The 27,494-nt window shown below is 42.9% G+C and overlaps 1 protein-coding gene across 1 annotated transcript in view; it reads left to right on the top strand.

The window, feature by feature from the left end:
* ADAMTS2 (ADAM metallopeptidase with thrombospondin type 1 motif 2) overlaps positions 1-24,420 on the top strand; it is a 44,716-nt gene extending 20,296 nt beyond the window's left edge. The window contains exons 8-19 of the mRNA XM_010719187.3: positions 2,940-3,085; positions 4,432-4,607; positions 6,733-6,866; positions 7,700-7,823; positions 8,454-8,534; positions 9,771-9,934; positions 11,087-11,246; positions 11,756-11,888; positions 14,700-14,907; positions 15,262-15,391; positions 15,884-15,973; positions 19,827-24,420. Of these exons, the coding sequence (XP_010717489.1) occupies positions 2,940-3,085; positions 4,432-4,607; positions 6,733-6,866; positions 7,700-7,823; positions 8,454-8,534; positions 9,771-9,934; positions 11,087-11,246; positions 11,756-11,888; positions 14,700-14,907; positions 15,262-15,391; positions 15,884-15,973; positions 19,827-20,293 (2,013 nt within the window). The 3' untranslated portion in view covers positions 20,294-24,420. The remainder of the gene's footprint in view (positions 1-2,939; positions 3,086-4,431; positions 4,608-6,732; positions 6,867-7,699; positions 7,824-8,453; positions 8,535-9,770; positions 9,935-11,086; positions 11,247-11,755; positions 11,889-14,699; positions 14,908-15,261; positions 15,392-15,883; positions 15,974-19,826) is intronic.
* The last annotated feature ends 3,074 nt before the right edge of the window (positions 24,421-27,494 follow it).

A 27,494-nucleotide genomic window follows, 5' to 3' on the forward strand; every position in this document is an offset into this window, starting at 1 on the left:
TCTGCAAGTCTTGAAAAATGACCATGCAGCTGTGGGAAGCCCACAGGAATACTTTTTTTTTTTTTTTGGCCCTCACAGCAGTTGTCTCAAAGAACCGCTGAAAACAGCAGTGGAATGTTTTACTGCGCGCGTTTTAAGCTTCCTCTCCTGGAAATTGCACTTGTTTTGGACTGCCCTGTTTGCCAGAAAAACTGGCGAGACCACAAGAAGTCATCTTCTCTTCCAGTAAGAAAACAATTCGCACTTTCCCATTTTTTTTTTCCTCACTAAAAAAGAAAGATTGCTTTAATATGCTTCACGCTTTACATGAAAGCCCTGCTTGTGAAGGGAATAGTGGCTGGAATTGGCTGTTCCCACTTCGTTACGCAGTTATTGCAGTGGCAGTGGGAAGGGGCAGCTCTCACATCCTTTATCGCACTGTAGACGGATCCATCTCTGCTTTCTGCTCCGTGTGCTCCTCTTGCACCAATCTGCAGCACATAAGATGCCATTTTGAATCCCTTCATTTTGTGTAGACTTCTTTCCTTGAGCCCACAGCCCAGACGCAGCCTGGAGGTGACTCACTGCACACAGCTCGTAGCTCTCCGCTTCCCAGCAGGCAGTGCAGGACTGACTTCTCCAGCAAAAACCCATCCAGCTCCTTTCTTTACAGACAAAGTCAATAACACTTTCCACATTTGCTTTCCAGTTCAGGAACGATTCACAGTGTCAAACAGGTGGTTTGTTCATGGTTATTGCAAACCACATCCCTTTGCTTCTGGCTAAAACAGGGGAAAGAGACAGCAAACACAGCATCATATGTCTCTCCCTCTCCTCTCTGCTGAGTGCTGGATCCTGGAGCATCACTACGTGGCTCTTGAAGCAGAATTGTTTGGATCTTACACCTGAGGGATGTAGAACCCTGACAAAAGGATGCTGAAACAAGCAGGGATCAGGAGCCATTGAAGCTCATCTTCCTCCAAGCCCAGCTGCAGTCTGGCCTGCCAGGCAGACATATTCCCCTGCATCGCTGCAGTAGTGCCATTCCCACTCAGGGCTCACTGCTGACCTTATTTGCTCAAACCTCTACAAAGCCAGGAGAGCATCATCCCTGAAGGATCCCAAACCTCAGAATTAGCATATTAGCATTTCGTGTTTCTTTTATGCTTTGCTGAATTATCTCTTATTCTGTCAAACAGATGAGAAAAATCTGCCCATTGCAGCTCTGGAGCAGGATTGTTATAATTGGCTTTGTGGTAACTCATCTTCTTCATGGGTTTTGACTTTGAATATTTGAAGTCATGAGAAATAACGAGTAGCTGAAAACTAATTTCTGCTCTGTTTTCTACCCCTTGTCCAACCGAATGAGTAGCAAAATAAATTACATGAATAAAAAGCCGATCATTGAGCAGATTAGCAAATCAGAAACCTGTGTCTTGTCAACATTTTACTAATGATTCTCTCTTTAAATTCAGCATTATTAATGATTATCCATCCCTTTTAAATTCACCTTCCAGCTCACTAATCGCTCCACGCTTACAAATGCTCTCTGGTTATATATCTTCTGGTTTTGTTTTTGCTGGCAGCATGCATTCAGCCATATGCTCAGCTAGTGCTGCCTGCCAAATTCCCGAATTCCAGGGCTCGTTAAGCTGTGTAAAATGTTGTTGTTGACTTGAATGTTAAGGAAAGCAAGTGACCGATTGCACTTGTTGTTGTGGCCATCTGTGCACGTGAGCCGGAGCCCTGTCCCTGCAGCCACCAGCGCAGGCAGAGCGCAATGGCCTCATGCAAAGTCTTTGGTAGTGCTGGCAGTGTTTTCCATTACTCGACTTTTATGTAAGCAGCAGCAACAGCAGAAACAGTCCAAATCTGTGATCTTTGAGAAGAATTCATCCTGACTTCAGCTAAGGAAGACTTCCTTCATTAGGGACTGGTGGAAGGGCCGTAGCAGTTGTCCTTAATGGGAGGAGACAGTAGAGAGGGTCATAGAGTTGTAGAATACCCCCAGCTGGAAGGGACCCATAAGGATCATCGAGCCCAACTTTGGGCTCCATGCAAGACCACCCAAAAATCAGACCATGTGTCTGAGAAAAGGCAAACTTTTATGTCTTCAGTTGCATTTTTTGCTTTGTATCCTACAAGATCTCATTAAAGTTGATAAGCATAGAGGTTACAAAGACTTTTAAAGAAATGTGTAAGTACCTCGTGGGTTTGGAGAATTTAGGAAACTCTGTTTACTTCCATCTAGAACCGACTGTATTAAAAATTGGATAATAGAAATAAGAAAACAATTAGAAATGAGAAAGCCGTAGATGGGAAGTAACTGCTCCAGAATGGGTCTGTGCAGGGCACTGTTTGGTGAAGGATTCCTGGTATTCTGATGAGCTTTAGTGAGATTTCAGTGAGACTCTGAGAGTTCTCTATGTCATATCAACAGTGTCTACCATGTGAGGTGACATTAATTTCGTGCTGCTTTGCTGACCACATTCACTGCAGTGTTACTGGGGCTACTGCTGCTGAAGGAGCTGTTGTCATCACTGCAAGAAATGGCAGCAGCAGGGTTTTACCTTTACCCTGCAGGATTTGGGACTCTGCCACTTCTGTTAGATGGATTTCTACCAGTTAAGGTGAAATCCCTGCTGCACTGATGGAGGCACGTGATGCTGAGAGCGGGTTAACAAACTGGGCAGTCTCTAATCCTGTGAGCACAAATGGACATACTGAAAATGTGTAAGCCCCAGAAGGAGCTGGGGATCACGGGCACAGTACAGCAGCAATTCTCGTTGCCTTCTTCCAGAGAGGTGAAAAAAATCCAATATTTGTGCCCAAAATGAAGTCTGTTGCACCAATGGTACCGTATGGAATCATAGAATCCTTAGAGTTGGAAGGGACCTCTGAAGGCCATCTAGTCCAACTCCCATCTACCCATTCTGTACCTCTCCCATTCTCTCTCCTAGCACTGCTTTAAAGGTCACTGCATCTGGCTGACACCAGACATCCTGAAACAGGATGGGCACTGGGGAGCATGGAGTAAGTTTGGCTCCTGCTCTCGCACCTGTGGCACGGGGGTGAAGTACAGGACACGGCAGTGTGACAACCCACAGTAAGTTTGTGACTCCTGCGTGGTTTTCTAACATGAAGTGAATGAGTGGTGAGAACCCTTGTGGAATTACTGCTGTGGTAACACAGTAAAGGTTGCTTCTTAGATCTCACCTATAGTACACTAGAATTATTGCTTTGGGCCCCTTAGCCTAAAGACATGAGCCATCTTTATCTGCTAGTTTATCCATCCACTGAGCTGGTTGTGCCATTAAAAGGGTCTTGAAAGTGGTGTTACGTTATTGCAAAGGTATACTTCAGAGCCATGTATGCCTTATTCTAGCATGAGTATGAAATGATGTCAATAATTTGCTGGATTGTATTAAAAAATATTTTGTTTAAATGAATCCAACTTTTTTAGTACTTCAAAAACAGTCTCACAACATGGAATATACTGACATCTTCAAACTATTTTCATTCCAAGTTGGAGCGAAGCTCCAGAGAGCAGAACCCTCCCCAAAGTTATTCCTAAGAATGTTGAATTGTTCTGCTCTGATGACATATATATGGTTCATCAAAATAATGTAAAATGGCTTAATTTCAGTAACACTGAAACTATGATATATTTAATATAGACAAGATGTACAAATGATATTAAATATGTGATTATCCCTATTTCATGAAATATCAGGATCATGGCAGCAGGAAGTGAAGCAGTGGGCAGAATTAAATGATTTCACCAAACAGAATTTTTGAACATGTTTTGACAGGATGAAATGATTGAACATGACTTTAGTATTGAAAATAATATTACTGATGATGAAGCCATGTTTTCTGATGGAAATTGTTCCGTTAAGAAAAAAAAATTGTCAGTTCTAATTTCAGCCTTTATTCCATCAGCAACATGAAAGTGAGCTTTATGATTGTGGGCACTGTTTTAGTTGTAAAATCTATTTGCATGTGGGAAAGGCTGGGTTTGCTGCTGGCTTAGGAGGCAATATGAATGAGTTGCTTCAACTGCTTGCGCTTTCCTTTCCTGAACCACACCAAGAAAATGACTTTTGTTTTCTATTTCAAGTGCTTGGAGGCTCAACTTGCAGGAATTGCTCTGTGGGAGAGAAATAGCGACAGCGGGTTTTTAAATGATTGCTTCTTTTATCCTAGCTGTAATAACATATATTGAGAGAAACCTTTCCAGAGGCACCTCCCAACAGAAAGCAAACACCAGAGCAATCATTAAACTAGATGAAGTCCTGATAAAATGCGAGAAGGAAGTACTGGAAATACATCACTGGCTTCATCAAGTTCCTAATTACATGGTTGGGAGTTAGATTGTGTCTCAGAGGGTTTGGTAGGTGCTCGATTCATGTGTTAATGACCAAACTAACCATTGCTTTCCATCCTCTGCAGTCCAGCCAACGGAGGCCGCACGTGCGTAGGGCCGAGCTATGAGTTCCAGCTCTGCAACACTCAGGATTGCCCCAAGGACTTTGAGGATTTCAGAGAGGAGCAGTGCAGGCAATGGGATCCGTACTTTGAGTACCAGAACACAAAGCACCATTGGCTGCCCTATGAGCATGTTGATGGTGAGTGGTCCCACTTCTTGTCCTCAGTGTGTCTCAGTGTGGGAGTGCTGGAGCTGGGGACCTACAGGGACATGGTGTGGCCATTAACATGGCCAAGTTGGGACTTCTGGCACCAAACACTGCATGCAGAATGATTGTTCACTGTTTCTCATAACATAAACCTGAGAACATCAAATGGAATTACCAGGTGGCAGATTTAAAACAAATTTAAAACAAACAAAAAGAAGTACTTTCCCACACAGCACATATTAAATGGGAATGCATTGCCACAGGGTGTTTCAGATGCCAGAAGTTTTAAGAATGATTTAGGGAAATGTTTGAAAGGTCTATAATCCACCAAAAGCTGCTAAACAACGAGATCCAGCCATGATGTGGAGGATCTGTGAGCTGCAGTTTTCCTTGAAGAATATACACAGGAAAGTGTTAGTTTTGTTTTGTTCTTCCATCTTCCTGCAAATGCTGTTGGACACTGTTGGGGCTGGGCACTGGTTTGGATGGGAGCTGGGTGAGAAGCAGCACGATCATTGTGGTGTTACAGCATCTTGGCAGAGATCGCCTTTGCAAACAAAAATGTTAGTTTTACTGCTAACTTTTCTGCTTTAAATGCCAACAGAAGTGCAGCTAATTGGTTTTGGGGCATGAAGACTGTTGCCATGCTATTGCCGTGTTGTGCCGAAACCTTGCTTTTAACAAACAAGAAGGCAGATGGCAACGAGTCCCCACTTGTTTGAGAAGCAGTGTAGACTGCTCACTGTTTTTAAACGAGGTCAGTTTGCATGGAGAACAGGGCTGGTGTGGCAGGGGACAAGTGACACGTCCCATGTCCCCAAGCTGTGCCCAGCTCAGCACAGGTCTCAGGGAGGGGAAGGGTCACCTTAAGTGAATCCTTTCACATTCCAGAGAGGAGCTACTGTCAGAAGTTAATAACAAATAGCTTGTCATTAATTTGTCTGACTTATTTCCTAAACAGTTTCAGGGTCCCCTCGTTCTTCTGATGCCAGCTTGTGCAATCTGGGATTTTTGGAGCAGCAGATGCAGCCCAATTTCATGAAATAGTTTTGCTGGCACAGGGAGATGGGGAGGAACGCCGTCTCCCAGAGACCTTTGCTTCTGCTCAGACCTTCACTTCGTCTCTGGAGCTGTCTGCCACAGAGACTGCTGAAACTAATCAGCTATTTTCTATTAAATTCAATGGCTTCTGAGTCAGAAACTGACTCACTGATCTGAGCACTGATCACTGGCTACTGCTGGGGTTCTATATATCTGTGTTATAGGGCCTTTTGTGTGTTTAAAACTGTGTTTAAAACTGCCTTTTGTACAGGCAAGGCATAGCAGTGACATACTTTGTGCAGATAACACAGCCCTGACTCAGAAGTGACATAAATCCATGCACTTGACAAGCAGCTCCGTCGGGTGCATGTGGTGCATTTGTCTACGGTGGGGACTGGGGCGAGCGTTTAATCCCAATTAATGGCAGCTGCAAATTTACCATTCTCATGGAGCTGTGGGGATAAAGCCTTGTACAGAGCCAGTAACATCTGCTCACACCTTTGGGTATTTTCTTTTTATCTGCTGCAATGAACGTATGGTATGGATGGGGTGAGGCACAGTGTGTGTGTACACATCTACGCCTTGTGCATAGTGTAATGTTCCTAATATATGCAGATCATTAGGTCTGATGTTATTGTCTTAAACTTAGGACTTCTCTATTAAAGATCTGCATAAGAAAAGTAAATTACCTGTTTTAATAGGCCAGACACTGCATTTTTTGTTGCTCAGCAGTAGCAAAGGCCTCTGATGTACCAATACCCAGTGGGCATGAAGACACCAAGAGCAATAACAAGAACTTTATTTAATAAAGAGGGCAGAGGCCATGGAACTGCACAAGGGAAGAATGCAACGGCCCTGTGAACATTTATTTTAATTGAACTGCTATAATTGCAAAGTCATTACTGTTCTAAATGGTGGGAAAGTGCCTAAGATGGTTAAACCAGCAGAATATTATAGAATAGAATGCTCTAATAGAATGCTCTTCGCCTCAAAAAAAAAAAAAGCATAGTGTCACATACTATCAAGTTCAGCAAAGAAACCATTAGAGCTGGCCAAGCACTATTTTCTTTTGCAGCCAAGGAAAGGTGCCACCTGTATTGCGAATCCAAGGAAACAGGGGATGTTGTGTACATGAAGAGGATGGTCCACGATGGGACCCGCTGCTCCTACAAAGACGCTTACAGCATCTGCGTGCGGGGAGAATGCTTGGTAAGCTTGGATGTCTGGGTTCAGAGCTTAGCATTGTGTGTACAGTTAAAATGGTGGTTTGAGTTTTTCTCTCCAATAATGCGTGTTTAAGTAGATATAATAATAGCTTTGGGTATTAAGGAGATTTCATTAGGCTTATTGTCACAATATTGTGTGTGATATTCACAGTTGCCATCACACTGCATGTGACTCAATTCCAACAGCGCCTACCTACACAGGGAATATTTCACACAGTTTTTAAGAAGAGCTATTACAATTAGCTTTCAACAAAAGCTTTTCAGTGAAAGCTTTTCCTGCTCAGGTTTAGTGGAGGCAGAATGCACAGCGTACAAACCTGCTGTAGCTCCCATAGAAAGTGGTGCTAAGGTACTGCTGAAGTGCATTCTCCCCATAATTGATCAGGCTGTTTTTAAAAAATCAGTAGCAACTCCTCCAAGCTGGGATCTGCCTCAGGTCATCTTTCAGCAGAGCTTTAGGCTCTGACTCAGCAAAGTACTGCTGGAGGGTTCTGCCCACCCACCAACGCTTTGATTCTCCCAGAATTTAGCCTTCTGCTTTAGGATAAGCTGAGGCTGAAGAACTTTTCCCTCACAGTGCTGCATTCCTTTGGCATGAGGACCACTTTGAAGCACAGTATCAAAATCTAATCACCTGACTGACTGCTGTGTAAGAACTGGAAGCGCAAGTATTAAAATCTGTTTGGATACTGAACTTCCAGGAAAATACTACAGTTTGTTCTTTGCTGAAGTCTGGGTTTTGGTATTTGAGTTGAAGGCTCATTTGAATTGAAACTTGAATAAGAAAAAGTGACTGTTTTTCTCCTTTGTGTGCAGAAAGTTGGGTGTGACAGGGTCATAGGATCCACAAAGCAGGAAGACAAATGCGGTGTTTGCGGAGGAGATAATTCCCACTGCAAAGTGGTGAAAGGAACATTTTCAAGAGTACCAAAGAAACAAGGTCAGTTCATTCATTGCTTTGTCTTGGGGGACTCACGATGTTTTCATTTGATTTCTCCTAAAAGTTTCCTAAAAGATACCTAAAGTTTCCTGAAAAATACCAAAGCAATTGCAAATAATTCGCAGCACCACTAATTGCAATCAACTCTCTGCATTTTACTTTGAGCCATATCTAGAGTTTCAAAATAAGACTGTTGTCCAGTGATTATGCAAGTCTGATGATACTAGGGCCTGCACATGGATAGAAGAGGTCTTCACTGGTCCTCATTTCATGGCCACAGGCTCTGCTGATGTCATTGGCTGCTCCACCTGAATGCTGCAGAAATATGTCATCATTGCTCACTGTCACATGCAAGCCTACACAGTGTCTGTGGGTGTGTATGGTACTCAAAGTGCACTTTAGTCTGAAGCAAATAGCACATAAGGCATTTTTCTTTTGACCTCAAGCTCTTTGTCCCTGCTGTACTCCATCACCCGGCACAGAAATAGGAATGGGACTGATGTTGGATTAGGTTCAGCTTCTGTGATGCACCCTGGCTTTAGAAAACAATGTTTATTTAAAACCTAAGCCAGACTCTTCCTGTTTGATGTGTACTAACCAGTTATTATCTTTTTAAATACTACAATTAAGGACACATTAAGATGTTTGAAATTCCTGTTGGGGCAAGACATTTACTTATACAGGAATCAGACGCCACCAGTCATCATCTCGGTAAGTGTGCAACAAGTGGGACAAATTTTCAGTCAGAACATTTTTTCATCTGTTTATTTTTATCTTTGGAGCCTCACAATATGTTTATGCATTTGTTTACCCGCTATCCTCCCACACCACATACCTCCTTCAAGTATGTTAAATTAGGAAACTTGTTTGGCAATTCGATTTCCCTGTGCTGTGTTCCCTGGAGTCCTAGCAAGAACATCCCTGCACGTGTGAAAGTTGCTGATAGAGGAGCAGAATTGCTTTATTGGCTGCAGTGCATTATCTTCCAATGTGCTTCTCATCCTGTTGTTACTCAGCTCCATCCAAGAACAAAGACTGCATTCGCTCTTTTTCAGATCCTGCCCCACAGCTAGCAGTATTGACACAAGGCTGCCCAACCAATCACACAGCTTAGGAATTAATTGAAATCCTCTCCTTGCAGTGGTGTGTAATTGATGAGAAGCAGTGCCTACTGGGCTGTTATTAAATGGAAGTAGATTTGCAGCAAATGGCCTACTAATTGCATTGCGAGTTGGTCGAATTTCTCACCAGTGAATGCTTCCCATCCTGTCCTGTGGGATGTGAGCCATTGCTCACAGGGCCAGACAAGGTTCTTCATAGGATCACAGAATAGTTGGGTTGGAAAGGTTCTTAAAGTCCTTCCAGTTTCATCCCTGCCACAAGCAGGGTCGTCCCTGACCAGCTCAGGACTGATCAGGGCTCCACCCAGCCTGGCCTTGAGCACCTCCAGGGACCCACAACCTTTCTGGACAGCCATCAGGCTGTACCTGAGCAGAAGGAATACAAATTCCAGCCTCCCTCTTTCTTGCAGTGAGGACCACTGTGGATTAGCCCAGTAGGCTTTCCCTCATGGGGCAGTAATACCACATGTGAAAGCTGAGAAACATGGGACCCTGAGCTGGCCATCACATTGCCTTAGGTTTGGTCAATGGCATGAGAAGCAGCTGAGAACAAGCAGACACAGTGTGGTTCCGGCCTTGTTTCTGTCTGGGCAGGCTATGAAAAAGAGGAAAAAAGAAGAACAGTTGATGTTCCTGGAGCTGAGCAAGAAAGCACTGGCAGTTCAGTGAGACACCTGAAAAAGGTTTTCCAAACCTGTGAGAGAAGAGAGGGAAATGCACACTGCTGTGCGTGGCCTTTTCTGCTCCTCCCACTGGGACAAGAGCAGAACAAACCCAGAGATGAGAAGCAAACCTCTGCTATTCACATATCTTATGTTGTTTCTAGCAATTAAAAACCGTGAAACAGGAAGATTCATTCTAAGTGAAGACAACTACGTGCCAGACTCTAAAGTATTTATTGACATGGGTGTGGAGTGGGAATATCGGAATGACGATAATAGAGAAACCGTGCAGACCATGGGGCCTCTGCGTAATGGAATAGTTATTCTGGTAAGTCAAATGAAAACCATCTTCCACAGAGCGCAGTGTCAGGATTACAGAGTCGTAATGTGCTATAATATATTTTAGATTCCTCTTGTGAGTTAAAAGAAGACATCTGCTTCACTTACAAGACAATGGAAGATGTATTTTAATTCCTTACTTCTAACTCACTGCTGTGTACACTGTTGTAACGCAGGGTAACGTATTGGGCAGCCATTTCTCCTGATTATTTCCTGCAGCTAGCCAAGACAATGGACGCTGTGTAAAGACTCTCCAGCCTACTTAATGTATCTGTCATGGGAGCATTAGTTAAAACTAAAATGGTTCATATCAGTTCATATCTTCCTGTCCATGTTTTGAAAATATATTCTGCAAAGTCCAGTGCAGGATTCTTGTACTTCCAGGCTCAGTTTGTTAAGGCACAGCCAGTTCTGCACTTCCAAAACCCTTGTGACTGTATTCTTTTTTCACTGCAAAATAGCAAATGACTGCCATAAGTAGGGGTAGGCTGATTCAGAATGTCTCTTAAAACAGCTGTAATATGTTAGTCTGTACCAGCTGAACACTACAGGAGGAATGAAAATTGTTTTCAAAGGACCATTATTTTACACTTTATTCACATTGAGTTATGTTCTATTGCATTTGTCTGGATGCAGTGTGATAGCACAAAACTCTAAATGATTTATACTTCTATAAGGATTAAGTAACAAGTCTTACCGGATTCCCAGAATTATCATAAGAATCCTTGTCTTTTATCAGAAGTACGAGCAATTTTCTTCACCTCTTTCAGTTATCGGTGCATTTGAATTTGCCGTTTCTTTTAGTGGAACTATCCATCATCGTTTTAGTAGAACATTTCCTTCCCTTTATGATGGGATATGGAAAAAATTTAGTATTGTGAAGTCAGTCCAATGCTGGCAAGAAAGATCGGTCTAAATCAACAACAGTCTTTAATATGCAGTTTATAAACTCTGTGTCACAAGGAAACAGATACTTTTTCATTAGGGGAAAAAAAACATGTTGAGTGCAGCTAGAAGGTTTAAATCCCTCTGGGGATGTTTTAAGATCTGAACCATGATGATTGCTATTTCACATCACCTCACATAGCTTCTGGTATCGGTCTTTAAATCTTTTTTCCCCTACATCTGTTTTGCTTCCTAGGTGATTCCTCATGGTGGTACCAAGATATCTCTGACTTACAAGTACATGATCCATGAAGATTCCTTGAATGTAGATAACAATAATGTTTTGGAAGAGGACTCAGTATCGTATGAATGGGCTCTGAAGAAGTGGTCCCAGTGTTCAAGACCTTGTGGAGGAGGTAAAAAAGTAATAATAATAATAATAATAATAAATTAAAAAATCAACCCAAAGCATTCAAAATCGTGCAAGAGGAAACTGAAATGGCTCTTGGGGAAGATCTAGGATGGCTCATTTCTAACTTAATTAAACTGGAAGACTTGTCCAAGCGTGCAAGATTTGGGTGAGGATCTCAGAGGCATAAGGGTGCTAAGCTTCAAGGGGAGTTGGGGCCAGACCTTCAGTGAGTCTGCCTCCTGGGATGTGCACCTCGCAGTGTGAAGATCCTTGCTTTGGGCGTCAGATGTAGACCCTGATGATGTCCACCAGCACGACGGGTGGGCTTCAGCTCCTTAACGTGGCTTGAAACACCAGATGGTGTTTTGTTGCATTACAGCCTTAGTGAAAAACAAAGGAATTGAACAATTTTTGGTGCTACATCTACATGAATTCAAGTGTTTATTCAGTATAATTGGCAGGTCCTGTGTAAGAGCCACCAGTCCTAAAAGTAAGAGGAGTGTCTTTCTTCAGGCTTCCAGTTCACAAAGTACGGCTGCCGGAGGAAGACGGACCACAAGATGGTTCATCGGAGTTACTGCGAGCTGATCCAGAAGCCGAAGCCCATTCGCAGGGTGTGCAACCTCCAGGAGTGCTCACAGCCCATGTAAGCATTGCTCGGTGCCCAGTGACAGCTGCTGGAGGTGTTGTTCCCAGCTGGCTTTTGTCAGCTGAAAGAAGGTGACTTCAGCTTGGTCTCTGTTTTCCAACTTTAACATTCCAACTTTAACATAAGGCCGCTTTAACATAAGGGCTCTTACAAACCTCTGCACCATTACGGAGACCCAGGGCTGTGAGGGTGTGATGCTGTATTCTACCAGTAGAAATACCATTTCTGAGACTGCTGGTTCCTATTACTTCTGAGATAAGTTGGATTAGAAAAAAAGTGCAGTTTTGATCCAGACGTTTGTGTTCACGCCATCTTGAGGTAATAAAAAATGGACATAAATTCAGTTTATACCAGTTGACTTTATGCGGTGTGAATTAATCATGTAAGAACACATTTATAGAGTGCTACATAAGAAAACCAATGTCATACATCCCACCAAACCCAAACCTTCCTTAAGCCAACAGCATATTTTTGGACATACAAACAGGGAAAAATATTTGGCCTGGTTGATTTCTCTGCCTATCCTTGTACAGTATGGTGCACTGGTACACCTGGTGTATCTGCAATTGTTATGAATATCTTTGTTCACAAATTATTTCACGTGCTTTTTGACTGGCAGCAGGTTGTCCTGCTATATGTGGGATTCATATTCCTCTTGTTGCTACTGCAACAAGGAAGGAGTGTGTTGATCTCAGCTTTTACCTCGGGGACTCAGTCTGGATGCCAGGAAGCACAGCAAATAAGTAGAATGTATCACTCAATATTTCCTAACTTCCTTTCAAAATAGATTTAAAGAGGAGAAAAGTCAAGAAACTATACCCCATAAACTCAGCATGGGTCAGGGTTTAACATTTATTCTTTGGAACTTGAAGTAATGACCTAACGACTGTATCTCAGACACTCTGGAAAGGACTGTACTCTTCTTTCAGCTACAAATATAATTGGACCCAGGAATCACAAAGACTCAATGGGATCCTAAATTGTACTTGGATTCCTGAGTGTTTCTGTCACCTGTTTCCACAGAATGGCATTGAAGCATTTCGCACACAGGAGAGGCAATAATTTAAGAGATTTTATGAAGCTCTGCAGCACCCAGAAACACACTAATGTGCTGCTTTTTCACTGCTAATGGGAAAAAAAGCATCTTTGACTCAGAAATTGTCTTAGAATTCATGCTTTGGGCTCAAAGCTGTCTCCTTCCTCCACAGCTTGTGAAACTTCAGTTGGTTACAAAGAGAAAGTTGGATAAAATTGCCACTTCACTTTTTTGCTTAACTTGGGAATTTCATGCATTTCATTGTGCCTATGGTGTTTTGACTATTTATAAACCTAGGATTTTATGAATTCTTTAGGACAATCTCTTCAAACTCAGAATGTCTCTCCATACTACGTATATTTTTCATGAGGTTTATCCCCTGGATCCTGTTTACATTGAGCAATATTTTCATCTTGTGGGTATCTGCATTCTGTAAATATTTACAGAGTGCTGTACATCTTCCTGTACTTGATTATAACCAAGCCTTCAGTCTGCTTCCTGAATTTCCTCTAGTCCCTATCCTTGTTTTTCCTCTCTAAATTCCTTACAGTATGCAGCTGTAATTCTTAAGTCACTTTTGATGATTAGAGAAGTGTTCATCTGTACCACATTATGAACTATAGGTGACATTTTCCAGTGTCCAAATTGATTAATGATTATTGAACTCCTTCCCCAAAACCAGACATTTTTGATGCTGGGATTCCCTCCCGTGGGTCCCTATGGGAAGCCAGCACTGGGGATGGTGGTGCACAGCTCGTGACTTTGCCAGGAGCCAGAGGCTCAGCAGCACCCTTGGGCTGGCAGCTTCTGACATCAAAATCTGGTCTGGTTTGTTACATGCAGTCTTGGAGGGGCCAGCTTAAAATAAAAGTAAATGAAGCAAAGCAAGAATGATGCTTATCTCAGAGGTAAATGAACAGAAGCTTTGTCTGCACTGGGTACTTCAGCGGAGCTTTGATGTTGCAGATGTTCACAGGGACCATCTGACATAATTATAGTAGTGACTGACTGCCGTGCTGTCACAATTGTAAAGCATCTCATAGTGATAATACTTAAAACTGTATGCAAGAAAAGGAAAGAAGGGGCAAATGCTAAGGACTTACTGCTAGAGAGCCATGCCCAAACCCTGGTCTTACATGTGTAACATCAAAACTGGAGGAATATTCTACCAGTTGCCCTTAAGGCAAAAAAGCTCTTGTCGAGTTGGATCTAATTTCAGCGTAAATGTGATATTTTAAAATGGTGACTCAGTCCTACAAAGCTGAAGTTTCATAGTGGGTAAATTCAAAGCCTTGGCTCCTTAGGGTTTTTTTCATGCTTCCTTACTTTTCCTTTCAAAAAACAGGCAGTGCCATTCTCTGCTGGAAATTAAACAGTATTAAATTTGTATTTGGGAAAAAGTATTTTGAATGATTGAAAGAAAGGCAAAATATTGTGAGGTTAAAGGTTTCATAAGTGTTCAGCAAGACACATTTCAGTTCAGAGCAATGGGATTAATGTATTTTCAGACTTAGTAAGAAAGGCCATTTATATTCAGTCTGAGACCATTTGGGCTTCCTTTACATAAAAAAAAAATAATGCAAATTTCATCTTATATGAGTTTTTTCAAGGTATTTTATGGCTAATCTGCTGTAACATTAAATCAAAGGTAATGGAATTCAATTGGTAAATGCATCTATTACAGTTTCGTGGTAAACAGCTTTGACTGCAGTATGAAAAAGTTATAGGAGACAGAGAATTTTACTTACCCTCCTCTCTTTTCCCTCCCCCAGATGGGTTACAGGAGAATGGGAGCCTTGCAGCAAAAGCTGTGGGAAAACAGGATACCAAGTGCGATCCGTGCGATGCATCCAACCCCTGCACGACAACACAAATCGATCTGTTCACACCAAGTACTGCAACAACGACCGACCAGAGGGCAGGAGGCCTTGCAACCGGGAGCTTTGTCCAGCACAGTGGAGAATAGGACCCTGGTCACAGGTCAGTCTCTTCCTGGGGGTCACAAGCAGCTTATTTTTTCTGAAGCAGGGGAGGAAATTGGGGTGAGTTTCTTCTGTGCTTTCCGTTCAAGTGCTTTAAGATGATAAATTGATACCTATACAGAGAGTCTATGGCTTCTACTGCTGCTAATGCCACAGAAAGTGAGTTAAATGGTGGCATGCCACAAAAATCAGTGACACTCCCTCTTGTGTAGTTACTGAAGGTACTGCACTGGCTCAAATGATGTACCACGTTGACTCAAATCGAGTGCAGTGGCTTAAAATTTAAAAAATAACTTCTAATCCATTGTTTTGAAAGGATGAATCGGGGTCTAACTGATGCATACCCTTTCAGTGCTCTGTCAGTTGTGGCAATGGCACGCAGGATCGCCCAGTCCTGTGCCGAACCGGGGACAACGCCATCGGCCTTTGCAAAGAAGCTAAACCAGAGAACGTAAGGATTTGCAGACTACCTCCGTGTCCAAGTAAGCACTTGACTTTTCTAGCCTTTCTGCCTTCTCAGCTTTTTCTGCTGTTTGTAAATGACAGCTGTAAGATTGCTTTGCATGCTCCTGTTATTAAATAATTCCTGTTTTTCCCTTATCCCTGATGTGTTCCTTGGGGTAGCTTTTGATTCCTAATTAAGGACCATGCATCCAATTACAATCTCCACTACGAAGATTTTAAATAGAATTGACAGTGAAACTAGGCTAAACTGGATGTATCTTAGGAGGTAGTTAATGGTGCTGTGAGAAGTACTGCTGGAAAGCTGTCCTTCAGGCTGCTCTCAGTATTTGTTGTCAGGTATTGGGCACAAGTTGTAGCAAACTGAAAGAACAGCACCCTGCCCCAAATCACACAGCCTGGCCATCATCCTTTAGCTCCTTTGCCACCTGAGCCTGCTCACTCTCCACTTGTGACAGGCCAGCTTCTTAGTGCTAATATATACTATTGTATCTTTTTTTCCTCCGTTCTAGGAAACATTTCTGATCCTTCAAAGAAAACCTACATGATACAATGGCTGTCGAGACCCGATCCAGACTACCCTATCCAGAAAATATCTTCAAGTAAAAGACCCATTTATAACTCTGCCTTTGCCCTTAAATGCATGCCACATCGTATGTGGACTTTGCCTTTTGCTCTCTTCTTCTCTCTATGCGGAAAATTCCCTTGACTTGGCCAAGTTTAAATCTTGGGCTGAATCTTTTTTTCACACCAGGCACTTGGTGCTCGGTGTCTTTCTTCTCTGGAGCTTGTGTAGCACTGGTGGTGGAGGTCTTGAAGTGTTGGATGTGTGAAGTTGGATCTCCAAGGTATGTTGCAGTCCTCTGAAGGGGAGCTGGGATCAGTTTGCTTGTTGCTTGGTGATGGTGAAAAAAGGCTCTTACTGGTTCATGATGTTCAGTTTGATAGCAAAACTGAGAACTTATTGTGAATGTGATCACATCACAATAATGACACCTTGTAGTGCTAAAGTTCTCCTTTGTCTGAAGACCCTAAATCTCATAACTCTGTAGTTTCAGTTTTCTGACAGGGTAGCCTGTTGAATGAAAGAATTTATCCATTCCATTTTCCTTTGTGGTGCCATTGCTTTACTCACCTTTGCTGCTCCTTTTTTTATTCCTGTCCCCAACATTTGTGTTTGTGAGCTGTGGGTGCTGGTCCAGGTACCATGCGCTTGGTTTCTGCAGGTACCTGAGTGCTGCTATGATGCTCTGGCTGACCTCCTGTTGGTGGTTTGACATATTTTTCCTCGTGAAAAGCTGCATATGTTTTCCCATCACACAATTTTTGCCAGTTTTGTTTACTGTCACTTTAGAGACAAAAACAAAGCAAAACAGGCACGGTCTGTGTTGAAGGTTGTGTGGTGTTGGTTTTGTTTACCTGGAGGAGGCAATAGGACGTTTTCATTGACTCTGACATCTCCAGCTGCTCAGCAAGGAGCTATTTATACTCATTACTTCTTTGGTCTTTTTTCACCATGTGCATGTCTGACGTGAGTGGTACGGTTGTGTGTGTGTGTGTGTGTGTGTGCTCTATAGACGTGTCAACTGGCAAACATAACAGTGTGAACTACTACAGAATTACCTCAATTTTTATTGCTTTTTTTGCTTAGAAGAATTTTAGAAAAATGCCTTAATGTTGAAATGTAAATGGCATTAATTTACCAGATCCAGCTTTAAATATAAACAGATGATCTTGAGTTGATCTTCATATGGAGGGTTTTTACTTGAACGATAAGTAAGGCAGTAAATTTAATCCGAGGTTAATTTGCACAGTGCATATCCATACCTTCATGAAGACAGGACTGTTACCTGACCTACTAAGATTTAAGTGGCATTGTTGCTTCACTGTACGTGTTTGTGTTGAAGATTTGGAATCTAAAAGTCATAATACTGTTTGTGACAGTCAGTAATAATAGTGAAAGCATATCAACTTTCTATCTGCAGTCGTGGAGCAAATTGCTCCCTTATTGCATTGACCATGCTCGTTAGAAAAGTGGCATTTCTGAATCTTTGGATCTTCAACAGTGTAGCACTTCCAACTTGTCATTATCATGTGATCACATATTAAATTTTGCTGTTAATATGATAATTTCTTGAAACATGTTAAAAATTTACATGACAAGGTGAAAAAGCAAAGACACGTATCTGGCACTGAATACTGTTATGTAAAATAATTTGGTGTTTAACTGTATAAATATATTCATGACTGTTACCTTTAAATAGACAATGTTTAGTGATGTTTCAAGAGATGGATGGCTATAGAGAGTGGTGCAATAAGGTATCTGGGCATTGTGCACTATGTCTATATGCACTTTGGTTTATCAGGGATATTTTATTAGTGTTTTGTATGTATTTAACATAATATTAAAGATGTGCCAATTCAGTTTGCTTTTCAATATTTTTTATGAGACTAATGTGTACCAAAGTGACTGTGAAACTGATTTATTTTTTTCTTACTGATGTTTTGGAGATATACTTCCAGTCTGTCATGCATACTGCAAGTAAAAATAAATAAAAGTTCAGCAAATCTAGAATTTTGGTTTGGATAGTGGATGACAATTTCATTCTAACAGTCATAAGATACCAGGTTTATTTACGTAACCTATCAGGTGTCACTGAGCTTATTACTTAAAGCACTTTCATGCATTTTTCTCACGCATGCTTGTATCAAATTGATGTGACACAAGGTAGAACGTTCAGAGGGAACTCTATATGGTACCTAAAATATACATAAAGCTTTGCAGGCACGTGCAGTCCTTTGTGCAGAGTTATGCCTGCAGATAGCAGCTGTTCTAGTTCTTAAAGGCTGGAAACATGTTTGAAAATATGTCCAAAAACAAAGTACTATCCTTAGGTTCCTGAGGAAGGTGTAGTTTTTTTTTCCTATTCAGCTTAGCATTTGAAAACTGAATTGAAGCATTTGAAAACAGGAATAAGAGTGTTGTTTTTCCTGTAACAAACAACAATTGGGGTATAAATGCAATGCAAGAAAGGTATTTTCAGCCTTCTCTGTCAGTAGTAGAATTTTAAAGCAGCAGCGATCATTATTAGCTTATTTTAGACTGATATGTTTGCCAATTAAACACCTATAATGCCCTATTTTGTTAAGTGAGAATGAGTGAAGAGGCGACGCCTAGACTTTCGGGGTTCACTTGGTATCTCTGCATCTGCTCTGGTTCTCTACTTTGCTGTCAGGTTGCTGGCAGGGTAAGTCAGTACTCCTAGCAGGATGGTAAAATGGCAGTTCCAGAAACGTGCTGAGCGACCACATGCGCTCTGAATAAAGGCAAGTAATTGCAGTTACTCATCTTTTACCATAAGAGTTGGTAGAGATTCAGTAAGAGCAGGGGGAAAAGCAGAAGTGACTTCATCTGTCTCAGGACTGTGGTCACAGAGAACATACTTGGTTTTTGATGATGCCAAGCATTGGTCTGGCTGGCTTTCTCTTAGCACTGTCCTCTTCTATAAGCCCTCTGGTTCCTCTTTCTTTCTGCCTGGGCTGTGTTGTTGGGATTTTCTTTCCCTGCAGTTGCAGAAGGTCCTGGCTCCACCACCTCGCCCTCAAGGCACAGGAGATACAGAGTTTGTCTGTAGAACGGAGCACAGGAAGCTTTCTTGATGTGGAGCCTGCTCACCCTTCCCCATCTGTCCTCTTCCAGTCCACCCAGTCCTCATATCCTCTGAGCAGAAATCGCATGAGCTTGAGCCATCTCTGAGTAGACTTTCATTGAGGATCTTATAGACAGTAAAATAGTATGATCCCTTTAACTCAACCTACAGCATGCCACCTGCAGTTCAGCAGGAGCAAGATCTGGCATGAAACCTGTGTTGTAATGTTGTAATGTAACAATGGTCATAGTAGCTGTTGATAGTTTAGGACCTGTCAATCATCATTCTTTCCCTTTTATTATGTTTTTTTTTTTCACTCAGACACAAAAATCAGAGCTTTTTACTGAGTCTCCCAGTCGCCAATGGGCTGGCTTGGTTCCATCCCACTGGAGTTTGTTGGCAGCTCCTATCTAGGAAGAGGAGGAAAACCTTATGTTAAATAAATACTCCTTTTTCAAGCATGGGTAAAAAAGTTCCTTTTCAAGCATGGGTACACACTTAGGCAATACTGCCATCGGTCTTCAGGATAGCACTTGCAGAACACAAAGCCAAAAATTAGCACTCAGGTCTGTGTTGTGGATAGGGCCAGTGCACAGAGTTCAAATCAGGTTTTGCTTCTCTGCAAGTGAGTTGAGCTTTAGGTTTAGCATGAAGTCTGCTTTTGCTGATAGAAGGCTCATTTGCCAGTTTCCCAGCCCACGTTAAATACCAAACCCTCAGCCCACTGCCAAAGCTTCAGCTGTGTTTCTTTTACCAATTAATGTGAAAAAGCTCTTTATTTATCTGTTCCCTTTTTCTCTTTCAGAAGATCACTGTCAAGGAGACAAGTCAATGTTTTGCCGCATGGAAGTTCTCTCTCGGTACTGTTCAATTCCCGGTTACAATAAGCTCTGTTGCAAGTCCTGTAATATGTACAACAACGTAACAGAGGAAGGCAATGCAACAGACTCTAACGCAAATAAGAATAATGTCATTGAGGAGGAGCTCCTGACAACTCTCAGCCCTCTCACAGGAGTTTCCACCACACAACCTGCCACCACCAGTCCTCCTCCTGTTTCCAAACACCCCGTGCCTCCTTCCAATGCCACTGACGAGCACCCCGAAATTAACGCGGTGGACGTGCCCTATAAAATCGATGGGCTGGACAACGAAGTGTCACAGCACAACATCATCACACAGAGGAGGATACCTTACGAAAGGACGAGGAATCAAAGGATCCAGGAGCTGATTGCTGAGAAAAGGAAAAAAGAGACTCTCAGAAAAATAAACTAAAATGGAAATACGGCACAAACAACATTTTTCTCTTATAGAGATGTTACCAACATCGTAGTATTGCCCATGTCATAGAGACTGAAAATGGGGAAAAATCAAAGTGGTGCTATGGCAGAGATGCCAAACTCTAAAGCCTACTATAAATGGAAAAGACAGATTGTTTTGTAAGTGCTAATCTGAACACTTTGACGGCTAGGTTTCCAGGGTACAGGAGACTGTTAGTGCAATATCATGACAGCATTTCACTGAATCCAAACAAACCTTAATACCTAAGCCAGGTTAGCAGGTTTTTTGTTTATGGGCTCCTTTATGTCTTCTACGGCTGCAAAAAACTTCTTGGGAACAGTAATGTGAGTTACATTTAGGATGGAGGAAAATGGTCCTGAGACATTAAGAACCCCTTTAATCCTGACAAGCAGGTGGTCAGCAATCCTGTGATGCTTCCATGCATTGCGTAGAGCCAGGCACTAACCCAGCTCCGGTTCAGGAAGGTGCTTAAGGACGAGCCAGACCACGCTTAGCTGCTTTAGGCAAAGCTGCAGCTGGGCACGTACTTACGTAGCTTTCCTACCCAGGACTATGTAAGAAAATATATAGAAAATTCTGTAGCCATATATTTATGTGTAAATTAAAAACCGGCAACCAGTAGCTTACGTGTTTCCATAAAAATTTCAAAGGATTCTCCTAAAAGTTTGAATATACATGCAAGGCGTTTTGTATTAGGGCAGGTCCGGCCAACCTGGACTGCTGACAGCCCAGTCTTTGTGTTTACAGGTATCCATTCATATCACGCAACAGCCTCAGTGATCTTTGTTGGTTGGTGCTTTTTTTGTTACCTGGCTTTTTTCTACCCACAAGCTGTTTAAGTTAAAGATGACTGGATTCTTGTTGCCTTTTCTTTGGTGCTTTACTAGGAAAACATGTTTTTTTCTTTCCCGTAGGACAAGATTATTTTTGAGGAAATAATTTTTTAAAAAATTCTCTTCCTTTCCTTCAGACAGCTTTATTAGCACAGAAGTGAACAATTGTTCCCTGTGCCCTACGTCTAGATGTTCATGCACGTGCATGCAGTACCAGCTCTGCTGGAAACGTTGAGATGTGGAACCTGAGAACCCTTTGAGTACTTCTTTTCCCCTCAGGGTCATCATAGTTTTCACCAGTCATTCCAGATTCCTGGTTGGAGATCAGAAGACAAATCCAGATCAGCTGTTTGGTTTTGGGATCTCTCTGGGTGATGGGGAGGTCGGTGTGAACCAGCCTTTAGCATCTATCATCAGAATTATTTCTGCCATCCCAACAGTGTAGCAAGGAAGGAAATCAGGCACTGAAGGCTGCGTGCAGAATCTGTGGAGAGCAGAAGTAGGTGCGGGTTTTAGCAGGTCTGGTCAAGTAGGTGAGAAAATGGTCCGTTCTCCCCAACCCGGGACTCCCCGGTACCAGCAGCGTGCACTGCTGCCCTTCCTTCTGCAGGGGGCAGCTCAGCTTTTCTTACGTCCCCTAGCTTGGACTCTTCCCTTCGTTTCCTCTTTGCTGGTCAGCCTCCCGCCGAGCCCCAGCTTCCCCCAAATCCTCCTTTTACCACTCTGCCCCGGTTCAGATTTTCCAGTCTGAGAATAAGACCTCATCCTCCAGCTATCACAGTGGCTGCAGCTGCTCAAAGTTTGAAGCAGAGGCAACTCTAAGCCTCTACACAGCAACGTGGACATCAGATTTCCAACAGAAGAACTTCAGAAGCATTGTACGTGTTGTAACCCTGCCTGGGGCAGCCCTCCTTCACCCAACCACCACGGCCGAATGTGCTGGAAAATGGTCAAGAAAAAGTTTTTGCAGCGCTGGTTGTCATAAGAAGCCTTGGAAGGCCAAGAGGCTGGTTTAGGAAAAGAGCCTGGCAGAGGGATCTGAAGCAGAGAAGGGAAGTGTTCAGCAGGTGTGACATTGAGTCCCTTCGTATGAGAACTGTGTTGGTGCACTGGTGAGTGTTTAGAAGTAGCACAGGTGGTGCAGAGGTGGGAGTTACACAGAAGGACACAACAGCTGGGAAGCACAGCAGGGCTGATGTGATCCTTCCTGCTGTGTGCCCCAGGAGGAGCACACCTGGGGTTGGGCTGACAGCTGGTGGCCATAGTGAGTATTTCTCACATTTCATGTCTCCTTTACATAGATGCTGTTGAACTCATCTCTTCCCTTTTATGTTGTTATCCTGCTTTTAGGTCCATGGAAAATTAAAAACAAAACAAAAACAACAACAACAAACCCAGGCTTTGGCATAGCCTAGAAGCACATCCAAGCATATGATAAACTTTGGAAAGAGCCCCACCAAGCCCAAGGATGGAGAAGGGTTGGGGCTTGGACTTACACAAGAGGGAGGGAGGAGTTTGCTCTCTGCTTGGTGCCTGTTTTCCTCTCTGTGACTTTGTGGAGATCCATGTTGCCAGCCTACAGAATCCTGAGGTATTGCACCTCATAGCTTCTGGTCTTCCTTAGCATCAGGAATAGGCATAGTCAGCCAGGCAGTGTGAAGAAATGGCACGTGGGGAAGCACCCACAGCTCAGATGCTGCCTTACAAATAGCCTCCTTCCTCCAAAGGACTTTCCAGTTGCATCTCAGTAGCAAACTGGGCAGGAATTTACTTGGTGCAATTCAGGTGACCTTTCTGCAAAGGCAGTGAGGACTCAGAAAGCTGATTCAAATTTGGAAACTTAACTGCTTTGCCTCTTCTGTTCTCAGGCAAACAGACCAAGGGCAATTTTGCAGATAAGGTGAAAACTTTGGCTGTGTTTTGATGGGGGCCAGCCTCCCAGAAAGCTGGTGCAGTGCTGTGCTCCACCTGGTGATCGCAGGGGACTGCACACAGTGCTTGGTGCCACCTGCATTCAGGAAGGTCTTGCTCCTCTTTCGATCTCACCTTTTTATTTCTTGCTATTTTTAATTCTGTTGAATAATTTTGTAGCTGCTATTTGGGGAATGCTAAAGTGACATTTGTAGGAGCAGCTTCAGTCTAGATTGCCCAGACACAGGCTGGCCCATCTCCTCCTGGAGCAGGAGCACCAGCTGCCTCCTCTTTACAGTCTTGCTGTACAAGGAAAAAAATCTCTGTACTGGGAAAGATGCCCTCATTTCAAGCTGACATGCATATCTCAGAGGATGTTTTTCAGCAATTCCCTAGGATGGTAGTTTCCTAAAAATCTGTACCACTCTTGTACTAGAAAGCAGAGTTCAGAGCTCTTTTGAGAAAGAAAAAGCAGCACATGCCAATAGGCTGGGTAAGCTGGTATTTGTTCCTTGTCACGCAGTGGAAATTTTGGTCATTCATTGGTTGGTTGAACTTTGACAACTGCATCCTCTTTCCTACAATGCTGTGGTTGGGAAAGAGCATCATCAGCATATGTCACCTTTCACCATTCTGCTGTTGCCTGAGTATGGCATTTTGACACATAATGAGCAGTTTAGTATTTTAATTTAACTTGTTCTTGAAACTAAAGAGATCAAATGTAAAGTAAACTGATTTATACTCCTGCAGAGACTGTCTCAGAGCTCTGAGAACTAAAGCAAACATACTCCCATTAAGCAACGCAATTTCTGATATCCATTTGCCAAGCCATACAATTCACAGCTCTCTAAGTTACCATTTTTTCTCCTTGTTTAAGCTTAAAATCCAAGTGTTACCTCCTCACACACAGAAAAAAATAATAATCTCAAACCAATTCTGTTTTCTTTGGTTCCAATCTGCCATTTTTCCACCAACACTGCTTTACAGATTTCTGTAATCTATTATGAACGCATCACTTTTTGTATTTGTATATCCATTCAGTATTTAGAATCTCACAACATCTCCATAGAATGCTTTCAGATATTTTGAGAACTTTATGAATGGTGCTTTTCCAGTACTCAAAGGGTTTTATGTTTTATTTTAGTACGTAACACATTTAATGTCGTATTTACTCACCTACAATGCAGTATTAGCTATGTTCATCTGAGTATCTATATGCAACTTCCATTCACTTACATATACCTTAACAGAAAATTGCAATAAATAGCCTTTTTTTGTATATTAAAAGTGTATATACAAATTAGAATCTCTAATTTTATAATTTATTAAATTCAAATGTCTGTGTTCTTTTGCAAAGCGTTTGACTTTTCCCTGTGCTTTTTGTTACTGAAGTTACATTGTGCATGGAGATGCTAGGGAGGAGGAAACAGCATCTTTAGACCCAAAAGCAATTCAGTTTGTAAGACTTTATCTTGATGAATATTACAAAGCCCAAAACTGCATGGAAATCAATCAAAGTTACTTACAGCTGCTTGAGGCTCTCATCCTTTGCATTCTGCTGGAATCCAATCTGGTCCACGTATCATCTCCTTAACCACAGTTACTCAGACTTCCACTTGGGACTGATGAGCCAATTTTGCTTTGCAAGTCTTGTTGATAAAATAATTACCTTTCCATGAAATGCTTTTGCATACGTCTTCCTGCCCTATCCTGCATGCTCATAGCCGGGTTTCTTTTTAAGCATAATTGAATCTCTTCCATCTAATTGAACTTTGTTGCTTGAGGATCTGAAAGATCTCTGCTTGCCTTGATTATCCTGTTAGCCCAACATCTATAACCAGGTGACAACCAACCTCCATCAGGAAAAGGCATTTAGTTATTTAAATGTCCTGGTAGAAGAGCAGACCGGACAAAACACGGATTTCATTTCATGTGACAATTCATATAGTATCTGATGTACAACTGGCAAGGTTATATTTAATTGGGTTTCAGTTTGGATGCAGGAATACTGCTCACAGGTAACTGTTTGGAAAAATGTGTAAAAATGAGCTTCCACTAGAAGAAGGTAGACTTCAACTATTTTGATAGCAACCCCAAAGTCTGGAGACCCACAGCCCAAACACAAGAGGCACCCACTGGGTTCCCAGCACATCCAGCACGCTGCCCTTCTGCAGCCTTCCTCTCTGTGTCACCAATGCCCAAACCTGACAATTTCAAGAAGCTTCCTCTTCCTCTCCCACCCTGTGCCAATTTCTGAGCCCCTCTGTGCCAGTTCTGAGACATGAGAAGCACCTGGGGCCCAAAGAGGAGCCCAGTGACACCAGCACAGCGCCTGCAGCATTTCCCAACAGCAGCCTTGGAGCTGCTCTGGCCCCTGCAGGTTTCAGAGCCACAGAGCATCATTTCCCTAAATGTTATCCTTAAAGACACTGATGGGAGTATTCTCTGCCTTGTTTGCATGGACAATGTCCTTTCAGGATCCTATTCCCACGGCACCCACAAATACTGGTGCATTGCCTGTTTCTGAGCACGAGCCACATCTGGCTGCACAAATCTGCACAAAGGCAGATTTGTGCAGCCAGATTTGTGCAGCAAATCCAGAATGTGTGATGGATACACCAAAAGCAAGCTATAAGCTCTATGTCCAGGTTCTGCACCACACTGCAAAACGAGGTCTCAGCTTCTGTGCAAACTCTGCCTTCTGTGTCCAACAATGTGCAGAGGGGACACCTCACAGTCCGTGCAGGAACCGCTGCCCTGGTCTGTTAGCTTTGGGAGAAAGAACTGACTCCTTACGGAGATACACGTCTGAAATTTAAATGAGGTATGGAAAAACACATACATACAAAGGTACAAGGCCACGTTATGCCAAACTGAAATGCTATAAATAAATCAATATTTATATCTTATCAAATAAACATCCTGTGCTGGATTTCCAGGGGAAGTGGGAGTCAGCACTCTCCAAGCCACCAAAGCACATTGAAGAGGTCTGGTGCTGCACCCAGGTGTGCACAGTGGCACTGAGCTCTGTGCTGGGCAGGTGAAGCACAGCCTGGCATGAGGTGGAAATGCTCTAAGAGGGCTCCCCGTAGGGCACTTTCCAGGTTGAGCCAAAATCCCAGGGAAGGTGAGCACTGCACTGCTCAGAGCCATTGCAAGGCCTTCTGAAATGAGTGTGCCCACATTTCTAAGCAGACAGATTGCTCAGCCTTGCACTAAATGGTGTGGGGCTGCAACGCTCCATCTGTGCAGCAGCCAGTTCCTTGCTTGCAAAAGAAATACCTGGTAATTTCCAGACAATCTCTGTGCATCAGTGATGGTGTTTGCACAAGCAGCCGCTGTGTGAGCTGCAGCCAAGACAACTGCGGGTGCGACATCTCTAACCCAGCTCCATCAAGTTAATAGGAAAACAGCCCATTAATGTTTCATGGGACAATCTTTACTGCTTACCATAGCAACTGCAACACATGGGAGGTGAAGGGGCTGGGGGATATAATTAGAGAGCACAAATCATCAGGAAGCTGGCACAAACCAGGTCGAACTCCTTTTCTTTCTTGAAATTTTAATGACAGAGACACAAGAAAGCAGAAGCTCTCTATGCGATGGCTTCTGAGTGCTGAGGAGTGTTCCTTTCCCGACACTCTGACACAGTGGAGCAGTGTGGCAGCATTACCAGCCATGCCCCAGCCCCTCACCCCATGTTTACCTGCAGCCCATTCCCACAGGCAGTGTGGCTGCCTGGCACCCATGTGGGCATCAGCTGGCTGCACCAACCCGCAGGGGCCTCTCCTCTCTTACTTTTTCTTACCTCTTTCATTGCTTTGGAAAACAGAGAGTGATGTTTTCTCTCCACCCAAACAAAAGTTCCTTGCCACAGTCCAAGGAAAAGTTATTATCAAAGAGCATTGGAAATGCACAGCCTGTACAGTGCAGCTTAGCCACGCAACAAAGTTTAAAGATGCCTGAAGGAATGCTGCTTATTTACCCTGATGCACCTCCTACTGCCAAACCAGTTTAAGACAGCTTTCCCCCAGACGGGGAATATCTGAAAAAAGCCAATAACAGAAATAACAGCACTACCACCACATCATTTGGATCTCAGACACAACCAAGCCAATTCCTTGTATTTCCCTCAGCAGCTTAGGCACCGCTTCCCTCACTATCTTGCTGTTCATCCCATTTGGTTCTCACACACCCAGGAGCACCAATGCTCTGTGAGAGAGATGGGTTCATCAGAGTAGCACCTGGCAGCACTGGAGGAAACCCTGGGCAGTTCTGAGATGAAACAAACAAGCATTCAAACAAATGCAATTTTCTTACTATAACCCAGACAGCTGTAGAAACTTACTTCAAGAGATGGAAGATATTATTACTGTGAGGCTGTATTATTAGCCTGGTATCACAGAGAAATGCCCCTCACCTGACCCCAC

Source organism: Meleagris gallopavo, chromosome 15, assembly GCF_000146605.3.
Source record: "Meleagris gallopavo isolate NT-WF06-2002-E0010 breed Aviagen turkey brand Nicholas breeding stock chromosome 15, Turkey_5.1, whole genome shotgun sequence".
Classification (NCBI taxonomy): domain Eukaryota; kingdom Metazoa; phylum Chordata; class Aves; order Galliformes; family Phasianidae; genus Meleagris; species Meleagris gallopavo.